The 27,848-nt window shown below is 40.5% G+C and overlaps 2 protein-coding genes and 1 pseudogene across 2 annotated transcripts; all 3 read left to right on the top strand.

Annotated features, from left to right (window-relative positions):
* Nucleotides 1-2,699: 2,699 nt before the first annotated feature.
* On the top strand, nt 2,700-11,164 carry ncaph (non-SMC condensin I complex, subunit H). Its single transcript, XM_030791813.1, has 17 exons — nt 2,700-2,911; nt 3,009-3,099; nt 3,220-3,309; nt 3,441-3,558; nt 3,796-3,950; nt 4,452-4,641; nt 5,980-6,059; nt 6,668-6,879; nt 7,133-7,278; nt 7,478-7,584; nt 8,248-8,367; nt 8,592-8,699; nt 9,141-9,284; nt 9,780-9,890; nt 10,170-10,246; nt 10,669-10,744; nt 11,105-11,164. Exons 1-17 carry the CDS (start codon nt 2,700-2,702, stop codon nt 11,162-11,164), a joined length of 2,097 nt encoding a protein of 698 aa, XP_030647673.1.
* A 1,358-nt stretch (nt 11,165-12,522) lies between these two features.
* On the top strand, nt 12,523-16,514 carry LOC115827559 (vesicle-associated membrane protein 8-like). Its single transcript, XM_030791439.1, has 3 exons — nt 12,523-12,671; nt 14,765-14,929; nt 15,675-16,514. The coding sequence occupies exons 1-3, from the start codon at nt 12,639-12,641 to the stop codon at nt 15,861-15,863; spliced, it is 387 nt and encodes a 128-aa protein (XP_030647299.1). The 5' UTR covers nt 12,523-12,638; the 3' UTR covers nt 15,864-16,514.
* A 4,795-nt stretch (nt 16,515-21,309) lies between these two features.
* On the top strand, nt 21,310-27,403 carry LOC115827912 (vesicle-associated membrane protein 8-like; annotated as a pseudogene).
* Nucleotides 27,404-27,848: the final 445 nt, after the last annotated feature.

Raw genomic sequence — 27,848 nt, 5'->3', positions numbered from 1 at the left:
GAATCACGCTAATGTGACTGAATGAAGTTTAGTCTAAAGACTTTCGTCTCTGTTAATGAGTTTACAAATGGGGCGAAGTAAAACCGCTTTCACTTTCTGACTGTTTCAGAAAGAAAGACAATTTAAACAATGACCTTGGAGTATTTTAAATGTAGCTGCCAATTAGACAAGTAATTTACATATGGTAAAAATGGAAAACCTGACCCCTGTGTGAAACAGCATCACCATTAATGAAATCTTGATGAGAGAAAGCAAGATATTTAAATGAGCCTCAAAACAGGGGATGGGCCGACGCATTTTATTATCAGGAGGGAGTTTGCTCTACGTTACTCTGCTTCCCATCCGGTCTTGTGGGAAATGAACGATTTCTCTGGAATCCTGTTGACTTTTTGCTATCACCTCACAATTAGAGGATGATTGATTGGGAAACGGGTGAATGTGTCCTCTCAAGTCATTCAGTGTCAGCAGCATTTGGTTGATAAGAAAATCAATAGGACTCATAAAGAAGAGAGAGAGAGAGAGAGAGAGAGGGAGAACGAGAATGATGATATTAAAATGGAGAACACAAGTTCTGCAAGAGAAGAGAATACCTTGCCTTCACTTGATACAGCATCTCTTGCTATTCTTCTATTGTATTCCGTTTATGTTCTGTTCAAACTTACGTCTGGTTGTGTACTCAGACTTACACCTAGAGTCCGTGGGTTGAACTGAACTGTTGGTTGTTGGTACGGGAGTGTGCAGTAGGTAATAAATCGAGTTATGCCAGAACTATACTGCCATCTAGTGTGTGACTTGTTTTAAGAGCTTTTGTCCTAAATGGCACAAACCAATGACTGTAAAAAGCATGGACAGCGTGGCTCCATGCCCTTCCGTTCTATAGAAATGAAGCCAAAAGTCCACCGCCATGTTGTCTAATTTGGAGCCAGAATTTTCCCAGTGGGGACTCTCTGCTGCTATCTGGAACCAGAGTCTGTGCACTAGAGACAAGAGTCGAACTGTGTGTAAGTCAGATACACCTATGGCCGGCCCCTTCTCCTAATACCAAGGTCCTGCGCATTTAAATTTAACAGTTATAAGAAATGATAAAACAATGGTAGGTTAGACTAGGTTGCCTGAGAAACTCAGCTACTCCATGTAATGAACAGAAAGGGTGCAATGCAGGTGCTGCAGCTGGTCTCTTTCAGCCAAGGCTGTCAATCACTTCATTCCCAAGTGTATCCATGCCTTCTTGCAATATAGTAGAATAAAGTTTTAAAAACTAATTTCTGGAGAAAAATAAAAAATGTGCAGATATTAGCATAGGGAAAATGAAGTGTTCGAATTGGATACTATAGATAGAAAGACGATTTACAAGAGAAAAGTGACATGGAAAATAGGCTATTTTGTCATTGAAACACATGGGGATGGGCGGTGCTACATATTATACTGATGTCTACCAGCAGGGGCGCTAGACCTGTGATTGCTTCACTTTTTAGAGACGTTATGCTGTCCATGCTTTTTACAGTCATTGGTACAAACAGACAGCTAAAAAACAACTGTTAGTATTTGCATAATAATGTTGAAATGAATCACCAGTGCTCCTCTGTCAATTCTATGATAAATTTGTGTGGTTAGACAGTCACATGTAAACAGTTTGATAATTGTACATTTACTCAGGTTAGAAACATGTACATAGATGACCCAGTGTAAATAAATACATACAGACATACATATATTCATACATATATATGTGACAGTTACTCAGTGCATTTAAAAAAAGTCAGAATTTCAGTATGTATGTATGCACAAATGAATGCATTCTATTATTGATTCTTTTACTTAATTGTTGATTCATCATTCTTTTCCTAAGTTGAAATAAATAAATTTAAATTTAAAGAAAGAAGGAAAGAAAGACATATTAATGACATATCAAAATGTTGAATGTACAAATATTTCTCTCTTATACTTGTTTTTTTTTTTTATCCTTTCATTTGTTTATTCTTTCATTCATTTCGGTTATTTTCTTTACTTGGCTTATGTATTAACAAAACGTTCTGTGATATTCTACCCTTTCCAGCTGTCTGGTCGGATCTTACGTATTTACGTATTTACGTAACGTCTGACGCAGATAACCGTTTGGCGCTGATTTTCAAATGGATGTTTTACTAGGAAGTTGGAAAGTGACGATATAATAGCGTGTAAGTGAGCAAGACTTGTGTCGAATTTTTATTTTCCAGTATAAACTCGGAATATCATTCATTGTTGGATTTTGGACAAGCTGCCTTCCAAGGTGTTTATCTTTTTATTGACGAATATGTTGTTTTAGAGAACGGTGTTTTGGCAAGTTGGAGACGTTTTTGTTTTCAAGCTAATGTATCCGTTAGCAAGTAAACACTTCTTGAACAGCTAGCAAGCGAACTTGTTCGCTAGGCAATGTTTATTATTAGTTCAGTGGAAATGTTTCGTCTTGCTGCCTTTAAAGCTGTCAGATTACAATGTATTAGGCAATTTAAGTGGACACAGATATGTTCGCTAACCAGCTATAGCAAACTTTTTTTGACATGATATGGCATTTGCGTTGTGACAACGTAAATGGAACAAGCAAGCTAGTACTATCGAGTTAACTCAGTTCGCAGATAGCTTGACATTGCACGGTGTAAATTTAGTCCGCAAGGAACAACTGAGCACCGCTTTACTATTCAATTGTTCCAACAGCCACTATGAGCGCATTCAGCACTCCGACCTCGCGGCCGCGTCAGTGGTCCTCGCCGTCTTTGGGACCCAAAGCGGCATTGTCTGCTACCAGTACGCCTCTCCTGGATTCCCTTCAAGGCAATGACGATGAGCAAGAGCGACGTCAGAGGCGGAGGTCCAAAGTCACAGACCTTCACGGGATAGCTGACTCCTCCATTAACGATTCTGTGGGTCACAGGTACAGTAAATAGCTCTCTAACTTACCGAGTATCCTCCATAGTGTATGAATTTGTATCTGTATTAATTATGCTTTGTGTGTGCATATCTCTCTGTAGTGCCACAGGGACCCCTGCTGCAGTGCCCAAACTGTCAACTGCTCAAATCTCAGAGCATTACTCTACTTGCATCAAACTGTCAACAGAGAATGTGAGTACTTAAATTTTTAATGTTGTTGACATTTGGACATAGCTTTTGATTCCAGTGTCACTGATCAACTTTCATTCTTGCGATTCTTTCATTTTGTCCCCCTCTCTCTTTGTGTTATAGAAAATCACCACTAAGAATGCATTTGGATTGCACCTCATTGACTACATGGCAGACATTCTTAAGCAGAAGGACTCTGAACTCAACTTTAAGGTTCGACCCTTACATTTATATGCAATGTTCACTTGATTAAATTGGCACAGGTTTATGTGTGGGTTGTTTTTCTTTAGTACTGTACAGCTTTCACTGCGGTCGTAATATTTGCACACTCGCGGTCTGTTTAGGTGGCCGCGGGCACGCTGGATGCCAGCACTAAGATTTATGCCGTCAGAGTGGACGCGGTTCATGCTGACGCATACAGAGTCCTTGGGGGTCTGGGTTCGGAGACCAAGCCTAAAGAAGGTAGGCGTGAGCGCGCGGAGTGTCTTGGACAAAGGCCAAGTTCAAACTGCTGGTGTTCATCACCTTTGTCAGTCATCATTTTAAAACCTTTCTAAAATTGGTTTGTTTCCCGGTGAGACTTTTGATGAGAAAATTTGTGCGCACTATCAAAGTAGTAAATGTTTCATTCATATTTCATTCAAGTGTGGGGCAGCCTGGACACTCGTAGGTTGATTGTTGTTTTGTTGAATGCCCCAGGACAGGATGCTGGAGAGGAGGCTGAGGTCGTAGAGGGCAGTGAGGGAGACCAGGCTGCGGTTAAGCAGGCTCCTAAGAAGAAGAGGCCGCCAAAGAAAACGGTGGAACAGAATCTGAGTAACATCAACCGTTCCGAGTCAGAGATGAAGTGTGAGGTGAGGTCCATTGGTTATTCCAGGAGGGTGTTTTATATGCCATCGTTTGTCAAGTAACCTTAACAGACAGGTGGTCAATTGATAGTAGTATTTGTCTAGGAGGAGACAACATTAAGTATTTTTACTGGAGGGCAGTGGCTTCTGTTCGTACACTGATGTAAATTATCCTGCTAGTCTGTGAATTGTCCATCAGCCTGACTCAAACCTTCAATCAGTCGTTAACATACTTAACAAATACAGCCACTTATTGATTAATTGTGTTTCTTACAGAGATGTTGACTGTAAAGATCCTAAGCTGTGATGTATTTGTCCTTTGGTATTTGTGGACATTTGATCATTAAAAATAGCTCACTGAAAACACTGCCCTCAAATGTACATGTAATCCCACCACTAATGATTAATTGGGCTGTTTCTTCTACACTAATGGCAGAACTTGATTGGTCAAGATGTTTGTCCTGCCCCGGTCACTGGGTGAGTTATCATTGCTGTGTGCTGTTTTAGGTGGATCCCATGTTCCAGCGTATGGCTGCGTCTTTCGATGAGAACAGCACGGCTGGAGTGTTTTTGTCTGTGCTGTTTAGTGAGGACAACCGTTGTGAATTACGTTTCCCGTCGCACATGACTCTCCTGCGCTCTCAGTCCCCCTGTACAGCAGTCCCCACACAACATGCTCCTGTCCAGTCTTTTACAGGTACAACACACACAACATGTACCCGTCCAGTCTTTTACAGGTACAACACACACACACTCACACACAACATGTACCTGTCCAGCCTTTTACAGGTACAACACACACATACTCACACACAACATGTACCTGTCCAGTCTTTTACAGGTACAACACACACATACTCACACACAACATGTACCTGTCCAGTCTTTTACAGGTACAACACACACAACATTTACCTGTCCAGTCTTTTGCAGGTACAACACACACATACTCACACACATGTACCTGTCCAGCCTTTTACAGGTACAACACACACATACTCACACACAACATGTTCCTGTCCAGCCTTTTACAGGTACAACACACACATACTCACACACAACATGTACCTGTCCAGTACAACACACACACACTCACACACAACATGTACCTGTGTAGTCTTTTACAGGTAAAACACACACACTCACACACAACATATACCTCTCTGGCCTATTACAGGTACAACACGCACGCGCTCACACACATGTACCTGTCCGGCCTTTTACAGGTAAAACACACAACATATACCTGTCCAGCCTATTACAGGTAAAACACACACACACTCACACAACGTGTACCTGTCCTGTCTTTTACAGGTAAAACACACACACTCACACACATGTACCTGTCCAGTCTTTTACAGGTAAAACACACACACTCACTCACATGTACCTGTCCAGTCTTTTACAGGTAAAACTCACACACAAGCACTGTGGTCTCTCTCTTCTGTCTGCTGTTGCTTCTTTAGAAGAATAAAATGAATGTTATGGTTTCAGTGGGAACTTCTTTAAAATAGATTAAACTCATAAACAACGCATTGACTCCCTCCGGTACTTTAATAACTGAAAGAGGCTGTAATCCCAAGATAACAAGAAATAATTTGCAAAGGAGCTGAAGCCTCCGCTGATTTAAATGAAACTGAAAATTCTTTTGTCTCCCATGTAATGCTCCATGACTTCCCTTGGCCTGACATCACTTCTCTCCTTTTTTTATATTCTCCTGCACAGTCTGTCCTGATTCTGCTAGAAGGCCTAGTTTATTGTTTGCATCTCTGCCCAGCAGAAGTTTCCTGCTATGGGTGACCTATTGGAGACCCTCATATCCCGAGCAATTTCAGGAAGGATTATTTTGAATGCATAAAGTGTGAGACATCAAGACTCACCGGTGCTTCTCATTCAGGCTTTAGCACCCCTGCCCATAGTCAGAATCACATCCTCACACGTGGTTGCCAAGGAGACCTGCCCGTAGTCTGTAATGTGTTTTATCATGTCGATTGGAATGGTGTAGACTACTGCGTATGTCTTCTCTCTGCCGTAGAGAATCTGAAAGCACTGGAGGAGAGACCAATCTGTCCATCCCTAGAGGACTTTTCTTTCACTAGATGGACACCTGATCAGGTTAGCATTGTTTTTCTGTTTGCTCTACAGCCTGATGCCTGTGGCCTTTGATGACCCATCCTGTCTTCACCAACGTCAGGTTAAATCAGACGCAGCCTCATGCATCCGGCACCTGATTTTATTTACAGATTGTGAGGCTTCCGGACTATTGGCCTTAAAACAAAACAAAAAAAAACCTCCTCAAACCTGTTTTGCCATCAGAGATGCTGCTTGAGGCCCTGTACTATCCGCAGACACAGTAAACACAGACACTTTTAGCAGAAACGTAATGCAACGGAGCACTAACAATCACAACAGACTTTGATCATCAAACAGCACAGCACAGCATTTGTGAATGGTAATTTGTATAATGCTTTTCTTTAAGGATCCCTTCAAAACCAGTCACGCACTCATCATAATCAGATCCCATCAAAATCAATCATCCGCTCATCATGATCATATAGAAATGTCTTATGAAGTGTTTTAATGCACTGACAGGACGCACTATACCTTGGTGGAATTTTTCACACCAGTCTTATCCAGATGTTCTCATAAAACCTCCTGATCAAAAGAACTTGTGCCTGTTTGTAAACAGGTTTGTATTAACTGCTGCATAATGTGTTGTGTAGACTATAAACCAGATGCTGGAGAAGATGAAGCAGGGAGAACACGCCTTTGACGTGAATGCGGACGTAGAGCCGGACGCGGAAGAGGAGGTTCAGGACTTCGGGGACCAGTTTGACGCAGACGGAGATGACGGAGGGCTGGAGGACTATGGGGGGCAGGGGGACGCAAAGGAGCACAAAGATGCCTGCGGGCTGTCAAGTCCGTCCAAGGGCCGGTGAGACGCTTGACTCTTCACAAAGGGTTCCTTACACTTGAATTAGTTTAGGACTAGTTTAGTTCAGCAAGTTACTGTTCATGTTATGGAACCTGGTATCTTTGCTTTATAAATTTAGTGACGACAGGCTTAATTAGTTATGTTCAAAAACGCGTACAGTTTGTAAATTGTATTGAGTAAGAGCGTGGGTTTATATGTTCAATAGTACATTATGTATTTAGGCAATGGTTTGTTTCACTCTGTCTGTCTGCAGAGGAGTAATTCCAATTGGGGAAGGTGACATCGCTACAATGTGCCTTCAGTTGTCTTCTCAACCCAGAGAATACTCCTATTTCAGTCCCAGAACCATGGCAACATGGGTCGGACCCGGCTACTGGCTTTTCAAACCCGGTCACAAACGTGAGTCTGTCTCAGGGCTTTATCTAAGGCACATAAAGCTATATGAATGTATGGAATAGATTTATATGCCTTAAATACTCATAGTTATGTATAAGAGACTTTAAAATCCAATAAAAATAGATTGTAAATGAAAAAAATCCTGTGGAAGGAGACACCGTCTCTGATGTATAACATGCAGATCTTTCATGACTTGTTTTAGAGGATCATATGCCAGAGAAGGAGCCGCGGAAGAGGGCACCAAAAGCCCCTTTTGCAATTGACTTCAATGAAGATATTCACTTTCACAATTATTTCCGTACCACCAGAGTAAGTCTCTCTCTCTCTCTTTCTCTCTCTCTCTCTCTCTCACTTCTGAAACCTAGCTGCCCTCACTCCCCCACAGTACTCAAGTGAAGCTACAGCATAGATTACGTTGTCTTGTCTAATTATGCTCCACAAGATGCTGCCTTTGCCAGATGATGTTCTTTTTCATTATTTTTATTTATTAAAAGGGTTTAATATTTTGCATATATTTATATATACATTTATTTATTTTCGTCTTTTTCTCTAATTATCCACCGTAACAGATTTTTGAGGGATCTGTCGATTCCCCTTTGTAAATGTATATCTGTGGACTAAAGCACAGAGTGATCTTTCTCTGGTTAAGTGGCCTGTTATTCTAAAATGGTTGCCATGGGGACATCTCAGCGCTCCAGTAATTCTCTGCTGTGAAAGTGCTCAAACGAGAGTGAAAAAAAAGATCTGTTGTTTATGCTGTTTTTTGTTTTGGTTCCCCGAAGATGGTAAAAACTGAGTAATTTCCTAGAATTCAGATCATGACCTAAAATCACTTTCTTTATCCTGGCTGCTGGTCATCCATAACAATCTTATCTGGGTTCAGTAAACCCCACTTACGTTTTTAAATCCACTGTTGGTGAATGAGACCAACCGGTGTGGATCTCTGATAAGTGCACGGACTGTGTTTTCCAGGCAGCCACCACCATCAGTAAGTCTGCCCTGAACAGCAACAATAAGAAAACCACACTACCAGCAGATTTCCAGTACCCCCTCAGTGCCCTATCGCAGCTCAACATGAAACCCTCCAACACGGTGAGTCAGCTCTCCACTCCGTTCTCTTCTCTCTCATTACTCCAGGCTGTTTCTACACTGGCTTTCACAAAGACGTAATCTAAAAAACAGCTTTATGTAATGACAGGCTTGTTGAATGGAGGCTGCAGTTTCCAGTCTAAACAGACTGTGTACTGTTGGGTATTATGGATTGAGTTATTGTTTGTCATGTCCATGTCACTAATAGCAACGTAATTGTCTCCCAGCTGTCTGCAGAAGGAAAGAAGAGGTTATCAGGGGAAATGGGTGATGGCATCGGAGAATACGATTACAATAACGCCAACGACACAGCAAACTTCTGCCCTGGTGTGGAGGTAAACCCAGAACTGTCTCATACCAGCATGGAAGCACTGACTGTATTACACTGACCTCAGATCAGTGCTTCTACATCGCCAGAGTTAGGAGAAGAAAAAAAATATCTCTGTTTGATGGCATGTACATTTCATAAAATACTGGGAAGAAAATAGATGATTGCATACAGCAGTGCTTATCAAACCCAGTGCTGCAGGCCCACAGTTCTGGGTGGTTTAGGTCTCCCATTCCTCTGATTTGGCTAATTTAGGGCTTGATGATTAGTTGGTGTGTTCAGTAAGGTGTGTTAAAGCAAGGAGAGATCTAAAATGTGCAGTTCTGTGGACCACCAAGAGCAGAACTGGAAAAAGTACTGTCACACTAAGTTTGTTAGGTGGTACATTACATACAGTAGATTGAGCCACGACTGCCGTTTGCATCCTCTTCATCGCTACCTTCTCCAGGGAGCAGACAGCGACGACGACTGCGACGCCTTTGCAGGATCAGACGACTCGCAGCCGGCGATCGATGGTGCGAATCCAGGATCTCCCAATCTTGCCAACGTGTCCACATACGGTGAGGACTGCCTGGTACCAGAGCCATATAAGGTAAGGTCTCAGAGAATAAAATGGCCTGAAGTGTGTCTCAGCCCAGTGCTTAAAACCCTTCTCCCCTGTCGTCAGTCTCATCCATCCTGCGCTAGCACACCTGCGAACTGGGAAGCAGTGGATCATTCGGATGAAGTTGAATCAGCTTAAGTAAACATACAAAGGGCAGAGGTTACTGAAGGACTGGGTTGAAAAAGAGACTTAGGTTCCACAATTTCAGAAATCAGTTTTTTCTTATGCTGTGCCTGGATGTTCCTGCAGCCTTCTGTATTGGCATTCAAGGCTTCTCCTTTCATCCCGTTTATTGCCTTGTTTTTGTTTTCAGAAATGTATTTTTGATATGTGTTGTGTGTCGTCTTAAATTCTGCATAAGAACTGCCTCTGGAAGGCATTAAAGATTGAGTGGATTTCTATAATTAGGGCAGTGTCTCCCAACTCCCATGCCAGGTAGGGTTAATTATACACTGAGCATAAAGGTCCTCACTTCTACCCCAGGTAAACACGATTGAGATCAACTATGCCAAGACAGCCAAGAAGATGGACATGAAGAGGCTGAAAAGTACGATGTGGGATCTTCTCACTGACAGCCCTGAAAAACCAACCCAGGTTGGTCACACCCCCGAAGTCATTTTCTCAGAACTGGATCCATCCCACTCTATTCTCACATCTAATCTTCTCACTCCTCAGCTGTTTTGTTTAATGGAGTGGTCAACTGTTACCTAGCTTAGCTATATCTTGCCCCCTCTCTTCTGATATTTGGCCTTGTGTACTATTTGGTATTTTTTTTTTCAATACCTGACTTAGCTGTCCTTTCTTGCTTGATTTTATCTCTCTTTCTTTTTTTTTTTGTCCTCCTCATGACTCTTCCCCCTGTCATTTCTGCAGGAGTCAGCTAATGAACAGACAGCAGAAGTTTCTGGAGAGAAGTCATTCAGCCAGTCCACCAGAACTTTGCTCCAGAGGTATTACATTATGCATTTGGTCTCTGCTACTAATGCTTCATTGCCCTTACACCAAACGTAGACCTTTTTCTTTCCATGTAATCTCTCAGTGACCTGCAGCCATCTTACATTTTTATGATTTGTACACTTTAAACACTCCCAGCACCTGCATGTTGCCAGCTAATCAAACTCTTGATTCATCTAATTGAAATGGCTTGTTGAGGAAATGAGTAAACACAGAGAAGGGATAGGAGTGGTCTGAGATGCATATACACAAATAATAATACTTTTTTTTTTCCCCCAGTATCTTCATGCATCTTTTAAAAGTCTCCTGCCCGGGACAGAGTTAAGGATAATGTCAGGAAGCTTTGACCCTGGGGTGTGCAAGATTTACAGGTCCACGGATGAATAATACACATTTTATTCCTCTTGTTCTTTCTCAGGCTTCCTGCTTCCATGGCCAACAACCTGTCAGTTCCTTTGGCATTTGTGGCTCTCCTGCATCTGGCCAATGAGAAGGCAAGTTTATCTCTCAATCCAGACTTCCACCACTAGAGGCATATTGTTTTAATCTCTCATCTGTCAATCTGTAATCTTGTTGTTCTGGCATGTTAATCAGATCGGGTTTTGTTCAGCATGAATTTTTTAAATATTTCTGTCTCTCAGACTGTATTTACCAAAGTGTATCACTGTGTTTATCAAAGGTATAAGCAGAAAATTTAAAGTAATTTGGAAACAGTGTGTGTATCATCTGATAATTTGCATAATGGTTAAGCCTTGTAAGAGAGTTTTACCATGCAAGTTATACTTTCAAAATCTCATCATAGAATAGTGCTGAATTATGAACAACTAAATTCATTTAATGCATTTCATCAACAGAATCTGGAGCTTCATAAAGTGGATGACATGACAGACATCATCATAAAACAAGGCCTTTGAGAAGAGGAAAAAAAAAATCAGTCCTTCATGTTTGTGTTCACACATCTCATTCCCCAGACTCTTAAACCATGTCTTTTCTTAGTCTCCTTCATAAGAATTGCTCTAAATGTCAACTGAATCAGTGAAAATTAAATGGCTACAGTTGTATTTGGACTCCTCATACCCACCCAGCCTTTGTGAAGATCGGAGTGAGAGCAAGCAAGAAGAAACATCCTTTTGAGAATTGGATGTTTTATTTCACTCCCTGTTTATCTGACAGACTTACAAAACACCATTTGTAATGCGCAGTCTATATGGAACCTCTTTCTCCCTCATTAAAGTATTTTATCTTCTTATCATCCACTTATTATGTTGAGAAAAATATTCTCACATTTGCTTGACTATATTACAAAGAACCACTGATGTGAAATTGCAAAAGAAATATCTGTAAGAGGAGCTAATTGAATGTCATATGAATGTGGCTTTTAAAATGAACTATGTGTAGAATGGCCAGGCCAGTGAAACTTCTTCATTTAGAGTGGAAGTGGTTTCAGCAAAATGGATGTCATGTTAAATAAAAATACAACCATAGGGAAAAGTACGCTGTAAGTGGATATTAGCTACACCATGTACTCTTCTGTTACTGCTTCTTTTTATCTGTATACTTTCTCTGAATTTCTCTTTTTATGTGTTGTCCTGTCACTTTAAACACTGTCACATTTATATGTATTGTGTGTCTTAAAAATTAAAAATGTTAAAATGCTCCACTCTGCTTCTGATTATGTTTCACAGAGACATAACAGATTTTTACATTATCAAGAAAACCAAAGGTCTGGTTTTGTTCTCATTCTCCTTGTGGAAAAATCAGAGTTGACTTCATTAAAGCCACCTGCATTACGCTGCACTTCTGGATCTCCCATTAAGGTTCACTGGATTCCATAAAAGCTAGATGGCCAATCCAGATCAACTGAGACAATGATTTTGAGGAGTAAATTCACTTTAAAACTTTACTGGGTCCACTTCCTGCAAGACGTTTCCCCTATTAATCTCCAGTTTTGTGCAAAGGTTTTTATTACAGTTAATTTAAAAGTGGGAAATGCTTACAACATTTAGTAGTCCACACTGGTGAAGAAAGAGCGTTTTCAGTAAGTTTGAATCACTAGAGGACGGTAAAACAAAACCCTACATATGCATGCAGACAGGAATGCTGATGTATAACATATTTGTGTAAAAGTGATCTTTCTATCTTATTACCTGGCGTGTCAGGTATGGTACGTAGGCCAAAAGCAAACGCCCTCAAGAGGACGGTGTTGGCGACGTAGTTGGGTCAAAACAGAAGAAATTAAGCACACCCAAACCAGGAAGTTATCAGCAGGACGGAACGGTCTAGGCCCCTTAAGGAACATAACACAGCGGACTTCTGTTAAAAAAATCAATACACTCAGCGTGGAGTTTGCCATTTTAACTGACTACGTTAGAACAGTTTGTTTAAAACATGGGACTGGCTGATAACAACCCAAATAGTATGGTAAGTGCCGAACTACGGTTTGCCACGTTTAGCAATGAATGCTTTTTGTGTTATAGCTTTCCTTGTTCTATAATGTCGTTATAACAAATACAAATATTTTTGTCACCATCGTCTCGAACCTTACATAAGGCTAAATGATTTAGGTTTTTTGACATCCAACAATTTCGCAGAATTGCCGACATTTGTTTAGAACAGTGATGTACGTCTAGCAAGGCACAGCAGGTTCTTCAAGTTCCTGTTCCAGCGTTTAGCGACAAAGTAGCGTAGTGTTGTATAACGTAATTTACTGATAAACCAAACTACCAAACAAACTAAAGAAGGTGCTCAGACATGTTTACCTAAATTGTTAGTGTTCATAAAGTAAGTTTGCTGTCCGTCTAAGTTACCCACTGGACTGATTAAGTTTAACCATAGCTTAATCGAGTCAAAGCCCTTACCAAGTGCAATTCTTCAAAAAACCGTTGGTACTTCCTCCTTTTCAAAATATTTGTTAACTGTGTCGTAGTTTTTTGAATTCTTGCGATAAGAAATTTAGTTTAGTGCGCAGTTTAAGTTCAGATTCATGCTCTGAAAACAAATGATCAGGAAAGTGAAGACGAATAACCACTGAGCTATTATAGGATATAGTACACCCCAGTTTTAAACTCTTGCAAAATGTCCCTCCACGTCAGAGAAGTGCATTTGTTCAGTAATGAATTGATGTGAACAGCCAAAGATTCCGTGGGAGAAGAGTTCATTTATGTAAAGGAGACTTATGAAAAAAAGAGATACTTTCCATGTCAATGCCCGGGTTTATTTGTAGTTGTGTGTACATAAACTTTTTTTATGCTGATTTGTTTAACGTGTTCTTGTCTAGGGTTGACTCATTAAAAAAGATGGATTAAATCATGAATTACTTATATGATTTGCTACCATTTTGTATGTTTTTGTTGTCTCCAACCATTGTACTTTATGGTCACTGGAACCCGTGTCACTGCATTCTGCTCATGTTCTCTCTGAATGTGATGTCATATGAGAACACCCTCCCATTTCATGTTCCTAATGGTGCATACACACACACACACACACACACACACACAGAAGGGGAATGACTCAGAGTGAAGCAGCGATATATCACAGCTCCGTGTTGCTACGGCGATGGTTTTGTTTATGCATGGTGGCTCTCCAGTGGGCCTCTAAGACGCTTTTTATTGCTAGCGCATATGTGACACAATGTGTTGAAGCACTCCTTAGTATGCAGAGGTCACTTAACATTTACCCTGAAACCCAGTAAAAAGTAGGAAAGATCTGTATGTGTATACAGTGAATGGGTGTAATACAGGAATGACGTGCAAAATTCAAAGGTGTGTCCTTATTATTACAGACAATAGTCAAATGGCGCAAAAGCTGTGTTTTAAGTGTAGCTTTCTGAATGTAACGCAATACAGCTTTATCACACTTTGAGGATGTGATAAGAATGTGCCTGTCTTCATAGTGTGAACAGGATGTAGAAAGTTAAAGTGTCAGCTTTTGCTGAACACAGTAGTTCATTTTATGCTCAGAAACTGTTCCTTGTGACATTTGTAAATCTCACATTTTTGAGTCCATAATAGTCCTTCACAAATCACTTTGATTCATGTTTTTTTTAATCTGCAGGTTTTCAACATTGTGAAAACTTGTTTGTAATTTCAGTAGCGTGGATTTTCTTCTATGGACTTGTTTGCTCTTCAAGTTAGTTCCTGGTTTAGTCAATCAGGAAAACTCTTGATGGTCACATTCAGACACCAGAAGAACATTAGCAGGTTTTCTTCTGTAGACACTATGTAACATTATCTCAGAACCAGTGACCAGTAAAGTTGCTTCAAAGTGAAGAAAGAGGGGGGGAGTCGAAAAAAAAAGAGGAAAGTGCTTTAGACTGTTTGCACAACTAACGCTCTCTGTCGTTTTTGAAGAAAATGTGAGAAAGCATCTCAAAAACTACTTTCTCACCTTCAAAACTTTCAAGCCGAATATCGCTCTTAAAAGTATCTTTTTGATGATTTAATGTTGATGAGGTCAATGATATCCCCCTGCCCAATCAGTCATGAATGTCCTCTGTGTGTGTGTGTGTGCAGGAGCAGGGAGAGGCAGAGCCAGTCCAGGAGAAGGACCGGGTCAAGACTTTGCAGTCCCAGGTGGACGGGGTAAAGAACATCATGACCGAGAATGTGGATCGTATCCTGGCACGTGGAGAAAGGCTGGACGACCTGATGGACAAATCAGAGGACCTCCAGGCTGGGGTGTGTGTGTATTCACTATTTCAGCTGCTGTCTCCTCTTGCTTTTATTTCTTACACATTCCCCTGCAACACATTCTTCAGTCTCTAAAACCTTCGTTTCAAGCCACGTGTTTCCTGCTTCTTTTTGCTTTGTTGGTTGCACATCTTGAGTCTATTAGTCCTATACTGTTGTCATTACAGATGTTTTGCGTGCATTGGCTTAATTCACGTTTACTTGCTGTTTACTTCGTGACGATGCTTATCAGGGATGATAAAATCAGTAGACAGGTTTTTTGCTATAATATTAGATCTCTCACATGCGTAAACTAGCAGAACTGGACATGGATTCACAATCTCAGTGCACTGCTACACCTGGGTCCCAAATACACCACTATATCATTTGCGTATGGTTTCTGATGAATTTGCATGTATTGCCAGATTGTGTCACATGACTGTAAGGACTGCTTTCTCATGTACATATGTGTCTTGTGACCTGTTGTTGTTTTTTTCTCCATACATGCAAATGGCTGTTTCCTCATTCTGCATTTGTTTGGTTTTTTCTGTTAATTGTTTCCTCCTTTCACTTCCAATACATTCCTGTGTATGTTCTCACTATCTTTACTCATGGATCACATCATGCATGCGCACATACAGTACACCCGCACAGACACACACACACACACACACACACACACACACACACACACACATGCACCACAAACACACTCATACTGTGTCCATGCTAATAGTCCTGTGTTCATTCATAGGCTCAGAACTTCAGGCACACCTCTCACAAGGTGGCCCGTTCCTACTGGTGGAAGAACGTCAAGCTGGTCGTGGTGATCATCGTCATCGTCCTCATCATCGTCCTCATCATCGTGCTGCTGGCCACTGGAGTGATTCCGACCAGCGCCCCTGCGCCTGCACCGCTACCTTTACCCACATCTAAACCCTGATTTCATCAACAAACACACACACATACACCGCACATAGATATCTCAAATAGTGTTTCCCTCTCTCCTTTTTATTGCATAAATAGTCTCTCACCCTCCCTTACAGATACACACACACACACACACACACCATGCCATGGTGTCTCATAACTCTGTCAAAGTAGCAGATCCTGCTGGTCATAACATTAGGTGTCTGATTAACAGCTGTGGACAGTGTCTTGTTTCATGAGCAGTCCTGTCCCACTGCTCTTCCCCGTTCACCAACTAAACATTCCACATACGTCAAGGGCAGCGTGGATGATCAGATATTAATGCCTGATATTTAAATCAGCTCACCTTAAATATCACCGTTAGTCCTTAAGCTATGGCAGAGGTCCTGAATCAGCTATTTTTAATAATGGATTGCTTTAATTTTTCAGTGCTGTCTGTCAAATCTATCAAGGTCCATGAAATCAGAGCGAGAGAGTAGGAAATACTGAAACATTCCAAGTAGTTGTGATTCAGGTCAATTTTTAGACCTTTTGACAGTTATAAGATGATTTAATTGGTCCATGACAAAGTGGTTTTATGGTCAGCACCATAGTGTGCATTAGCACTCTGAAGGTCAAAATCAAACCAGTTTGTTACCTGCATGTGTATAGATTCAAATGTTCTACCTTTTTTTGGGGGGGGGGGGGGGGGGGGGGGTTAACACAGTTAGACATTTTTTCTGTACCTCTCTTTTTCAGCTTTGGCTTCCTGTTACTGAATAATTCGGTTTGAATGTGTTTAGTACTAAGTTGACCACCAGAGGGCAGTGTCTGCTCTCTCTAAACTTTTCCGCACTTTTCAGTCCCACAAACATCATGGAACTAAACACACTTGTACTGATGACTCAACACAGCCAACATGGATTGTAAACAGAAAGCTGACGTTAAATGGTAAAAAAAAGATTGGTATGAAGAAAGGAACATAAATCCTAGAGCGAACAAAAACGTTAGGTCGAACAAATTCCAAACTTGCTGGCGTAAAACACTGCCTTTCTGTGATCCTCTGTACTCTGAAGGAAATGTATGATTTCTCCAGATGGCCCTTTGTGAAAGTAAAATATTCCAACATTGGTTCCTACAATCTACCATTTAAATATTATACATTTTTATGACACGTTACAAAGTCTTGTGATTAATCTCAATTTAAATTTTCTTCATTAGTGTTGGTGGGCTCGACTACTGTAATATTCCTGTTGGAATATTGAGCTGTTTTATTGTTTGGCCTTTGGGATATTTGAAAATCATACTGTGTGTGTAAATAGTTTAAATCACCTTATTAGTCTGTATATTTGCTAACCAACCTCATTAGTGTTCTTCACACACCCTCTGTAAGTGTATGAGGTTTGAGTTTATTTATTTATTTACTTTTTTATTTTTGTCCTTCTCGGTAGTTTTATGTCTTCATCCTGCATTCAACAGTTATTTTAAATATAATTAAAGATTTTGACAAATAAACAAGGCCCCGGGACCTGTGTTAATAAATAAAAACAATTAAGCGCTCTTAGTGTAAATTTAAATGTGTCGGGGAATTGAAGATCATGTTGAATTGAAAAAGCTTTCAATCTGGAAATGAGTCATTTTCTAAATAAAGATTTGATCTGTGATTGTGTGCTGATTTGAGTTTCACTCACTGTTTGTTTTTTTGCTGGTAAAAGCCAGTATTTTAGTAATGGTGAGAAGTCCATGTAGGACCAAGTCATGCCCACAAATCAACATCCTGGAATCTCCTCATCCTCTGAGAATCAAACTTCCGTGTACAGTAAAGAATCCGTAGTTAATATTAATGAGAATGTTTATTTATTTGTTTGTTTGTTTGTTTATTCTTGAGGAGGGGGAGACAAAATGTATATTTGTATCATGATTTTTAAAAGTCCCACTCATTTCTACACACACGCATATACACACACACACACACACACACACATATATATATGTGTGTGTGTGTGTGCGTGTGCTCCCCGTGACCATAACCAGATGGTAGTGCTTATACCGCTAGAGGAAACAGTGGGGAAGTCAAGGTGGATTTGGAGAACTACACCACCAGAAGGGCATGACAAAGGAGTTGTCACCTCGGATCAGGATGAGCTGGGTTTGTTTCCCACAATGGCAGCACCCTCTGCCCAATCAGCATCCAACCACTTGTTGCTGCTACCTGCCACCTCAGTGCTCCAGGTCACTGTTCCAACCACCTTGAAGGTTCTAGATCCTGCTCCTGTCCCTGCTCTGCTGAGGATTCCAGTTGCAGTGGGGACTCCAGCTCTGGATCAAGTTGCGGCAGGGGCCTCTCTCACGTCAGGTACTCTAGATCCAGATTTGGTGGGGTATTTTCTTGTGGCAGGGGCCCCACCTCTGGATCAGGTTACCACAGGAACACTATAGGGACACTGGTTCCCGATTCAGTCACCATAGAGGCTCTGCCCGCTTCTGGGACTCCATTCCCTGGTCCTGCTCCTGGTCCTGCTGCCACAGAGGCTGTGCCTGCCTTAGGGTTCCCTGCTGCTGGTCCTGTCACTGCAGAGGGTGTGCTCACCTCTGGGCTCCCTGGTACTGGCCCTGTTGCCTCAGAGGTCCCTCCTCCAGCTCCTGGTCCTGTCCCCATCACTGCGGAGGCTCTTTCTCCAGCTCTGGTTTCTGTTACTGCTGTGGCTCCATCTCCAGGACCTGCAGCAGTGCCCGCCATCACCTGCCCCACCCGCAGAGCCTGTGGGCCTGCCGTCACCTGCTCCACCCGCAGAGCCTGTGGGCCTGCCATCACCTGCCCCACCCGCAGAGCCTCCAGCCAGCCCAGCCCCCTCTCCTGATCTGCCCTCAGAGCCTCTGGACTGTCTAATCCTGTCTCCTACCCCATCCTCAGTGTCTATCTGTGTGCTCCCCGAGTCTCCTGGTCCTCCTGGCTCCTCAGTTTCTCCAAGATGGTCTGTCCTGCGGCAGGAGCTTCAGCATTAGAGGCAGAGTACTGTCACGCCCTAGTTCTCTATCCCCCTCTGCTGGCCATTTTATGTTAAACCCACACATAGTCCTCCTGGTTTCTTCAATGAATCATTACTTCTACTTGTTTTTGGTTAGTCTAATCTTGTTCTGTTCAGTGTATATACTCCTAGTTTTCCCTTCTCTGGTTGCATGGAATAGCATTGTCAATGTTCTCTGTAAACCTGAAGTTCAAATCCCGAAACCTGTAAGTTCCGAGAAGTATCATCATGTCTATTTCATCCTGTTTATTTCTAATTTAACTGAGAAACCTGTGCATGCATCCAGAACCTCCTTCATTCTGTGACACCTCCTTTGTGCCAGCTTGACTCATCTAATTGAAATGGCAAGTTTGAGGAAATGAGAGTAAATGGAAAATGGATAGGAGTGGTCTAGGAAGCACACACACTAAATAATAGTGACTAGATTTTTTTTTCGGTATCTTCACACATCCTTTAAAAGTCTCCTGACCGGGACAGAGTTAAGGATAATGTCAGGAAGCTTTGACCCTGGGGCGTGCAAGATTTACAGGTCCACGGATGAATAATACACATTTTATTCCTCTTGTTCTTTCTCAGGCTTCCTGCTTCCATGGCCAACAACCTGTCAGTTCCTTTGGCATTTGTGGCTCTCCTGCATCTGGCCAATGAGAAGGCAAGTTTATCTCTCAATCCAAACTTCCACCAGCAGAGGAACATTGTTTTAATCTCTCATCTGTCAATCTGTAATATTGTCTTTTTGGCGTATTAAACAGAAGTTTTCTTAAGTATGAATTTGTTTAATATTTCTACCTCCCAGACCATAAGGTTTAAGCCGAAAATTGAAACTAATTTAGGAACGATGCTTGCACGGTCTGATAAACTGCATGGAATGGTTAAGCCTTGTATGAGACTTTTACCATGCAAGTAATATTCTTATAATAGTGCTGAATTAACAATGAAATTCATTTAATGTGTTTCATCAACGGAATCTGGAGCTTCATAAAGTTGGCAACACGACCAACATCAGCATAAAACATGACCACTCGAAAAGTCTAGTCTCCTTCATAAGAACTGCTCTAAATGTGGACTGGATTTATGAAAATGAAATGGCTACAGTTGTATTTGGACTCCTCATACCCACCCAGCCTTTGTGAAGATCAGTGTGAGAACAAGCAAGAAGAAACATCCTTTGAAAATTTGAGTAAGTTTCTCAGTGTTGGCTCTTAAGTTGAGAACGTTTTATTTTACTCCCTGTTTATCTGACATACTTACAAAACACCATTTGTAACGCGCAGTCTATATGGAACCTCTTCTTCCCTCATTAAAGTATTTTATCTTCCTATCATCCACTTATTATGTTGAGAAAAATATTCTCACATTCGCTTGACTATATTACAAAAGAACCACTGCTGTGAAATTACAAAAGAAATATCTGTAAGAGGAGCTAATTGAATGTCATATGAATGTGGCTTTTAAAATGAACTATGTGTAGAATGGCCAGGCCAGTGAAACTTCTTCATTTAGAGTGGAAGTGGTTTCAGCAAAATGGATGTCATGTTAAATAAAAATACAACCATAGGGAAAAGTACGCTGTAAGTGGATATTAGCTACACCATGTACTCTTCTGTTACTGCTTCTTTTAATCTGTATACTTTCTCTGAATTTCTCTTTTTATGTGTTGTCTTGTCACTTTAAATGCTGTCACATCTATGTGTATTGTGTACATTTAAAAAATTTTAAATTTTCCTTTTAAAATGCTCCACTCTGCTTCTGATTATGTGATACACACAGACAGATAACAGATTTCTACATCATCAAAAAAACAAAGGTCTGGCTTTGTTCTCATTCTTTTTGTGGAAAAATCAGAGAGTTGACGTCATTAAAGCCACCAGCTTTGCGCTACACTTCTGGATCTCCCATTATGGTTCACTGGATTCCATAAAAGCTGGATGTTCAATCCAGATCAACTGAGACAGTGGTTATGAGGAGTAAAATTCACTTCAAAACTTTACTGGGTCCACTTCCTGCAAAACGTTTCCACTCATAATCTCAAATTTTGTGCAGTATTTTTTTTTTTGGGGGGGGGGGGGGGGGGGGGGTGTTTGTTTGTTGTTTGTTTTAAATTACAGTTGTTTTAAAAGTGAGTAAATACTAACAGAACATTTTCCATTATAGCCCACACTCTAGTGATGAAAGATCGTTTCATTCAGTTTGAATTACTGGAGGAAGGGGAAAGAAAACCCAACATAAGCATGCAGGAATGCTTGTGTATGACAGTAATGCGGATGTATAACGTTTGTGTAAAAGTGACCTTCCCATCTTATTACCGTAAATCATAAGCCAACGCTCTCAAGAGGACGATAATAGCGATGTAATTAGATTTAAATAGGTGGGGCTTCTATTATAAAGCAATACATTTAGTATAAAGTTTGTCATTTTTAACTGACAACGTTACCACATTTTGTGTAGAACATGGGACTGGCTGGTAACAATCCAAGTAGCATGGTAAGTGCCGAACCAATGTTTCTCATGTTTAACAATGTATGTCCTTTTTGTTTTAGCTCTCTTTTTTCTATGATTTTTTTTTTAGTAGTTAAAACTTTTTTGTTTGTTTGTTTTTTGTCATCGTCGTCTCGAATCTACCATGCAGGTCATACAGGTGAATGGTTTACAGTTTTTGACACGCAACAAAGCAAAAGAATAGCCACTATTCTTTTCTTTCAAAACAGTGATCTACGTCAGGCAAAGTACAGCAGGTTCTTCAAGTTCCAGCCGTAAGCGTTTAGCGACAAAGCAGTGCTGTGTTGTAGGCCTATACTGCAACTTACTGATAAACCAAACTGACAAACGTACTAAAGAAACTGCTCAGACAACACGGCTTACATTTACAGTGTTTATAAAGTAACTTTGCTACCCGCTGGACTGTTAATTTAATCATCATAGCTGATCCGTAGTGCTGGGGGTAACGCGTTACAAAGTAACGTGTTATCTTAATTATATTACTTTCCTCCATAACGAAGTGAAGCATTACAGTTCAAATTTCAGTAATCACATTACAGTTACTGGATTATTAAAATGGGTTACACTTTACTTGGATAGGCCGCCCACAGAGGGTTTACATGTGACGATTCATAACCACATATTTTCAGAATAATTTAGTTGAATTTGAACTATTGTTAGGGTTAGAGTTGGGTTAGGGTCAACCTATGCTATACAAATGTTCAGTAGCCTAATGTTTACACACATATTCAACAAACAATTGGTAAACCATTTCGTTAATCTTGTTGAACATTCTAATGTTCTAATGTTCAACTAATGTTCAACAATGTATGTACGAATGGTTGAATCTATGCTACAGCGTATTCAACGATGAACTGTTACAAATAGGCTACCCTGTAAACCGTTTGTGGGAGTACTATCCAAGTGATACCTTAAAATGTCCTTTACGGCGTTACACACGCCTTTTCAAAAGAATGTTTTTCGTCCTGGATATTTAAATTTAACTTACAAAACAGATAGCACCGGTCCTGGGTGCTAATTTGTCAATACAGTGTTCCAGCGATGTTAAAATACATGATTATAGAAGCAGCTATGACGCGACACACACCTGTTCACCTTAATTGTGTATCTATAATATGTGTCACTAAGGAGAGACTGGGTCCTTAACAGTAGCTCTCATCAAATGGGACAAGACCGACAACTAGTTAGTTAGCTAGCTAGCAAGGTGTGCTACATTTGAGAAAACCCGAAAATACGGTGTAAAAGATGTCAGAAATGTAAACTCATGAATGAGGCTGCGCTTTACAGTTATTTTAGAGCAGCTAAGGGCTGTTCTTAAGCACGATGCGAATATTGCATTGAATATAAAGTAATGAAAGGACTATGATGTTTGTCCTTGTATTTTTATGTGGAAAATTGGGGAATTTGTCGTTTTAGAGAGTAATTCAGAAGTAAAGTAATGAACAGTGTAATTACTTTTCAAAAGGAGTACCGAGTAATCTCATTACAATTTAAAGAAGTAATTGGTAACTTGTAACTAATTACTTTTTTTGAGAAACTACCTCAACACTGCTCAACCAAGTCAGAGCACCTGCAAACTGTTTGTTCTGCAACTCTTCAGCGAACCATTTGAGCATCATTCTTTTCAAAATATTTGTTAGTCATGTTGTTAGTCCTAGTTTTCTGAATTGTTATAGTCTAAATTCAGGTAGATCTGGATTGCTTGCCTGTCTGATGCTCTCTCTTTTGAAAAAAAAAAAAAAAAAGGAAAGAAAATGTGAGAAAACATTTCAAAAACTACTTCCTCATCTTCAAAACTTTCAAGTTGAATGTTACTCTTAAAAGTGTTATTTGGATGATCTAATGTTGATGAGGTCAATTACACTCCCCAACCCCATTAGTCGTGAATGTCCTCTGCCTGTGTGTGTGTGTGCAGGAGGAGGGAGGGGCAGAGCCAGTCCAGGAGAAGGACCGGCTTAAGGATTTGCAGCTCCAGGTTGACGAGGTAAAGAACACCATGGTCAGCAATGTGGATCGTATGCTGACACAGATAGATAACTTGGACAACCTGAGGAACAAATCAGAGGATCTGAAGGATGCGGTATGTGTGTGTGTGTGTGTGTGTGTGTGTGAGTGTGTGTGTGAGTGTGTGTCTTTACAATTTCGGCCGATGTCTATTCTTTCTTCATTTTTTTACATTTCCCTGCAACACATTCTTCAGTCTCTAAAACCTTCGTTTCAAGCCACATGTTTCCTGCTTCTTTTTGCTTTGTTGGTTGCACATCTTGAGTCTATTAGTCCTATACTGTTGTCATTACAGATGTTTTGCATGCATTGGCTTAATTCACGTTTACTTGCTGTTTACTTCGTGACGATGCTTATCAGAGATGATAAAATCAGTAGAAAGGTTTTTTGCTATAATATCAGATCTCTCACATGCGTAAACTAGCAGAACTGGACATGGATTCGCAATCTCAGATGTGCACTGCTACACCTGGGTCCCAAATAAACCACTACATCATTTGTGTATGGTTTCTGATGAATTTGCATGTATTGTCAGATTGTGTCTGGGCACTGCAAGGACTTCTATCTCATTTATGATTGTGTCTTGTGACCTGTTTTTTTCTTCATACATGCAAATGGCTGTTTCCTTATTCTAAGTTTGTTCATTTTTCCAGTAAATCGTTTCCTCCTTTCACCTCCAATGCATTCCTCTGTGTTTGTGCTCACGGATCACGTCATGCATGCACACGTACAGTGCACACGTACAGTACACTCGCACAGACACACACATGTTCAGACTTCACCTGTCTCAGACAATCACACTCACACATACACACACTTATATACACACACTTATGTGGACACACACACACACACACACACCACAAGAACACTCATACTGTGTCCATGCTGACAGGCCTATGTTCATCTTTGTTCATCTGTAGTCTCAGACCTTCTCAGAAACCTCTAAAAAAGTGGCCCGTTCCTATTGGTGGAAGAACGTCAAGCTGGTCGTGGTGATCATCGTCATTGTCCTCATCATCGTCCTCATCATCGTGCTGCTGGCCACTGGAGTGATTCCGACCAGCGCCCCTGCACCTGCACCGCTACCTTTACCCACATCTAAACCCTGATCTCACCAACAAACGCACTTACACACACACACACAGATGACTCTAATGGTGTTTCTCTCTCTCCTTCCAATACATAAGTAGTCTTTTACTCTCCTTCATACACACACACACACACACACACACACAGATATCTCTAATGGTATTTCTCCTTTCAATACATAAAGTTTCTTACCCTTCCTCACGCATACACACACATACACACACACACACACAGAGTTTTATTTGCACATATGTTCACACAGACCAATGGCTCGTAATTCTTACTTCAGCCCACTGGTCATGGTGTAAACACCATAAACATCACTGTTAGTCCTTAAGCTATGGCAAAGGTCCTGAATTGGTTCATTTTAATAATGGATTGCTTTAATTTTTCAACACTGTCAAATCTATGAAGGTCTGTGAAATCAGAGTGAGAGAGTAGAAAATACTGAGACAGTTCCAAGTAATTGTGGGTCAGAGCTACAGTATTTTTAGACCATTTGTCAGTTATGAGATGATGATCTGATTGGTCCGTAACCAAGTGCTTTTGTGGTCAGCTTTAATAGTGTGCATTAGCACTCTGAAGGTCAAGATAAAGGTCAAGGGGGGGGGGGATGAACACAGTTTGATGTTCTTGTTTCTGTTCCTCTTTTTTCGGCTTTGGCTTCCTGTTACTGAATATTTCGGTTTGAATATGTTTAGTACTACGTTGACCACCAGAGGGCAGTATCTACTCTCTCAGAACCTGTCAGTGGTTTTCAGTTCCACAAACATCATGGAACTGAACACACTTGTGCTGATGACTCAACACAGCCAACATGGATTGTAAACAGAAAGCTGACGTTAAATGGTAAAAAAAAGATTGGTATGAAGAAAGGAACATAAATCCTAGAGCGAACAAAAATGTTAGGTCGAACAACTTGTTGGCATAAAACACTGCTTTTCTGTCATCCTCTGTACTCTGAAGGAAATGTATGATTTCTCCAGATGGCCTTCTGTGAAAAGTAAAATATTCCAACATTCGTTCCTACAAACTACGACTTCAATATTATAGAACTTTTTGACATGTTACGAAGTCTTGTGATTAATCTCAATTTAAATTTTCTTACTTAGTGTCGTTGGGTTTGACTACTGTAATATTCCTGTTGGAATACTGAGCTGTTTTATTGTTTGGCCTTTGGGATATTTGAAAATCATACTGTGTGTGTAAATAGTTTAAATCACCTTATTAGTCTGTATATTTGCTAACCAACCTCATTAGTGTTCTTTACACACCCTCTGTAAGTGTATGAGGTTTGAGTTTATTTATTTATTTACTTTATTTTTGGCCTTCTTAGAAGTTTTATGTCTTTATCCTGAATTCAACACTTATTTTAAATTTAATTTAATGTTGACAAGTAAACAGGGCCCTGGGATCTGTGTTAATAGTAATAAATAAATAAATAAATCGTGAGCCCTCTTAAGTGCTTTCAGTGTAAATCTAGACGTGTCGGGACAATCAGCCGTGCTCTCAATCTGGAAGTTGTTCCTTTTTTAAAATAAAGATTTGATCTGCCGTTAACTGCTGATTCAAGTTTCCCTCGCTGTTTATTTGTCTGTTTGTTTGTTTGTTTGTGGTGGCCGATATTTTTGTAATGGCAAGAAGTCCAAGCTATTAAAGTGAAAAATCGGTTAGTGTTGTCCTGGAGCAGGGCTAGCCAATCCTTGTCCTCCTTGGGGCTGGCAGTGTATTCTGGCTTTAGTTTCAACCCACTACAGGTATACAATGTTCAGCTAATAGGTCGCTCCTCAGAGCCTCAGAATTGTAGCATGAAATGAAGTGTGCTAGATCAGCACTGGAGTAAAATCCTGCAAGAGTGTGGAGCTCTAAAAGGAAAAATTGCCCAAGCAGGTACTGGAGGAAACGATCGAATCCTCCACTGGAGCCAGGCAGAGGGGTTGGCTTCATTTTGGCATTCGTTAACCAGGGCGTCATATGCCCACTGCCGGCTGAGTCAAAGAACGAGACAACATCAATGCTCATTCAGAGTCAGTCTGTGCTTAATACCAACATAATGATGTCAGATACAAATCTTTTCTTTTTTCTAGTCTCTCACTGAAACTTTATTTTCACATTTCTTTCTTTCTTTCTTTCTTTCTTTCTTATGTCTGACACTGAGAGATGCTGATAGCATTGTAGACAGCCCCTCCCCCCAAATTACACATTCAAATAATTCACTGAAATATTTCATTCAGTCATAAACTGTGATGTAAACTGTGCTTGACTCTGTCTCAACACACATCCAGTCAGAGTTAAAAAAAAAAAGAAAGTTGAAGACCCATTAATTGTAAAAAGGACAGCGCATAAATGAGACATTTTAAACAATTAGCAATGTTTACAAGTTTTATAGCTCTTGCTGTCACGGAATTTAATCCTTTGCTTGGAGCCTAGAAACATTGCTGCTAGAAAACCAACAATTTCCACTAGCTTTCTCTGGCAGCAGTTACGTAAATGGGTCCTGTTTCTAACTGCTGTCTAGGAGCCCAGCTGAATGGAAAGGAATTAAATCAGTGAAAGCTTTGGTTTCAATTGCAGCCTCTTCCTTAAGAATCTTAAAAATTCTAGACTCTGAATCACGCCAAGTCATCCCCACAAATCCTCACAAATCGACATTCTGGAATGGCTTAATCTTCTGAGAATCATACTTCTGTGTACAGTAGAGAGTCCTTAGTTAATATTAATGAGAGTATTTATTCATTAATTTATTCTTAAGGATGTTGATTGTCTGTAGAGGGATACAAAGTGTATACTCGTATTATGATTTTTAAAGGGCCGGTATATAGGTATACACTCAGTTTACGTACAGATAAACTTGCATACATTTTAAACAGGATTTCATAAGAAAGGGATTTTCAAAAGATCTGTGTCATTTCTCAATCTGTGTGTTAGTCCGTGTGAAAAACCCGCATGAAAATCTCTGCCTGTGACCACTGAATCAGCGGACGAGAGAACAAACAAATCATTGTTTTTTTTCCCCATGGGGTTCCCAGAAGTGACCCATTGTTACCCTTACTAATGGGGGACTTGTGACACTCAGCACTGCTCAGACAAAGAGTTACATTTCCACTGACATAAAAAAAAAGACAAAATTGGCATGCATATGAAAAGTGTGCGTCAAAGGAACAGAATTTCATAAAAATGATGTTATTGGCGAATATGATTGAATATGGATCAGTGTGTCCTCTGTGTTTTAAAAGAAATCAGATGTGTTTGAACTGGAAAGATAACCTTATGTCAAGGTACCTCATATCAGAGTCACCATCATCTTTCTTATGTAAGTCTAAACATGTATTACATAAATCTAAACATATGGGTGAGTAATTTGCTGCTCTATATCTGTTTATTTTCATTCCTAT

This window comes from Chanos chanos, chromosome 14 (genome assembly GCF_902362185.1).
Source record: "Chanos chanos chromosome 14, fChaCha1.1, whole genome shotgun sequence".
NCBI lineage: Eukaryota > Metazoa > Chordata > Actinopteri > Gonorynchiformes > Chanidae > Chanos > Chanos chanos.
Note: the sequence above shows the minus strand (reverse complement) of the source record. Positions and strands in the feature narration are given on the sequence as shown.

Excerpts from the sequence above, each read along its gene's own strand:
- ncaph (XM_030791813.1), top strand. The coding sequence starts at position 2,700 with ATGAGCGCATTCAGCACTCCGACCTCGCGGCCGCGTCAGTGGTCCTCG. Across the intron at positions 3,951-4,451 it reads AGTCAGAGATGAAGTGTGAG|GTGGATCCCATGTTCCAGCG; the intron begins GTGAGGTCCATT and ends GTGCTGTTTTAG. Across the intron at positions 4,642-5,979 it reads TCCTGTCCAGTCTTTTACAG|AGAATCTGAAAGCACTGGAG; the intron begins GTACAACACACA and ends TCTCTGCCGTAG.
- LOC115827559 (XM_030791439.1), top strand. The coding sequence starts at position 12,639 with ATGGGACTGGCTGATAACAACCCAAATAGTATG. Across the intron at positions 12,672-14,764 it reads ATAACAACCCAAATAGTATG|GAGCAGGGAGAGGCAGAGCC; the intron begins GTAAGTGCCGAA and ends GTGTGTGTGCAG. Across the intron at positions 14,930-15,674 it reads CAGAGGACCTCCAGGCTGGG|GCTCAGAACTTCAGGCACAC; the intron begins GTGTGTGTGTAT and ends GTTCATTCATAG.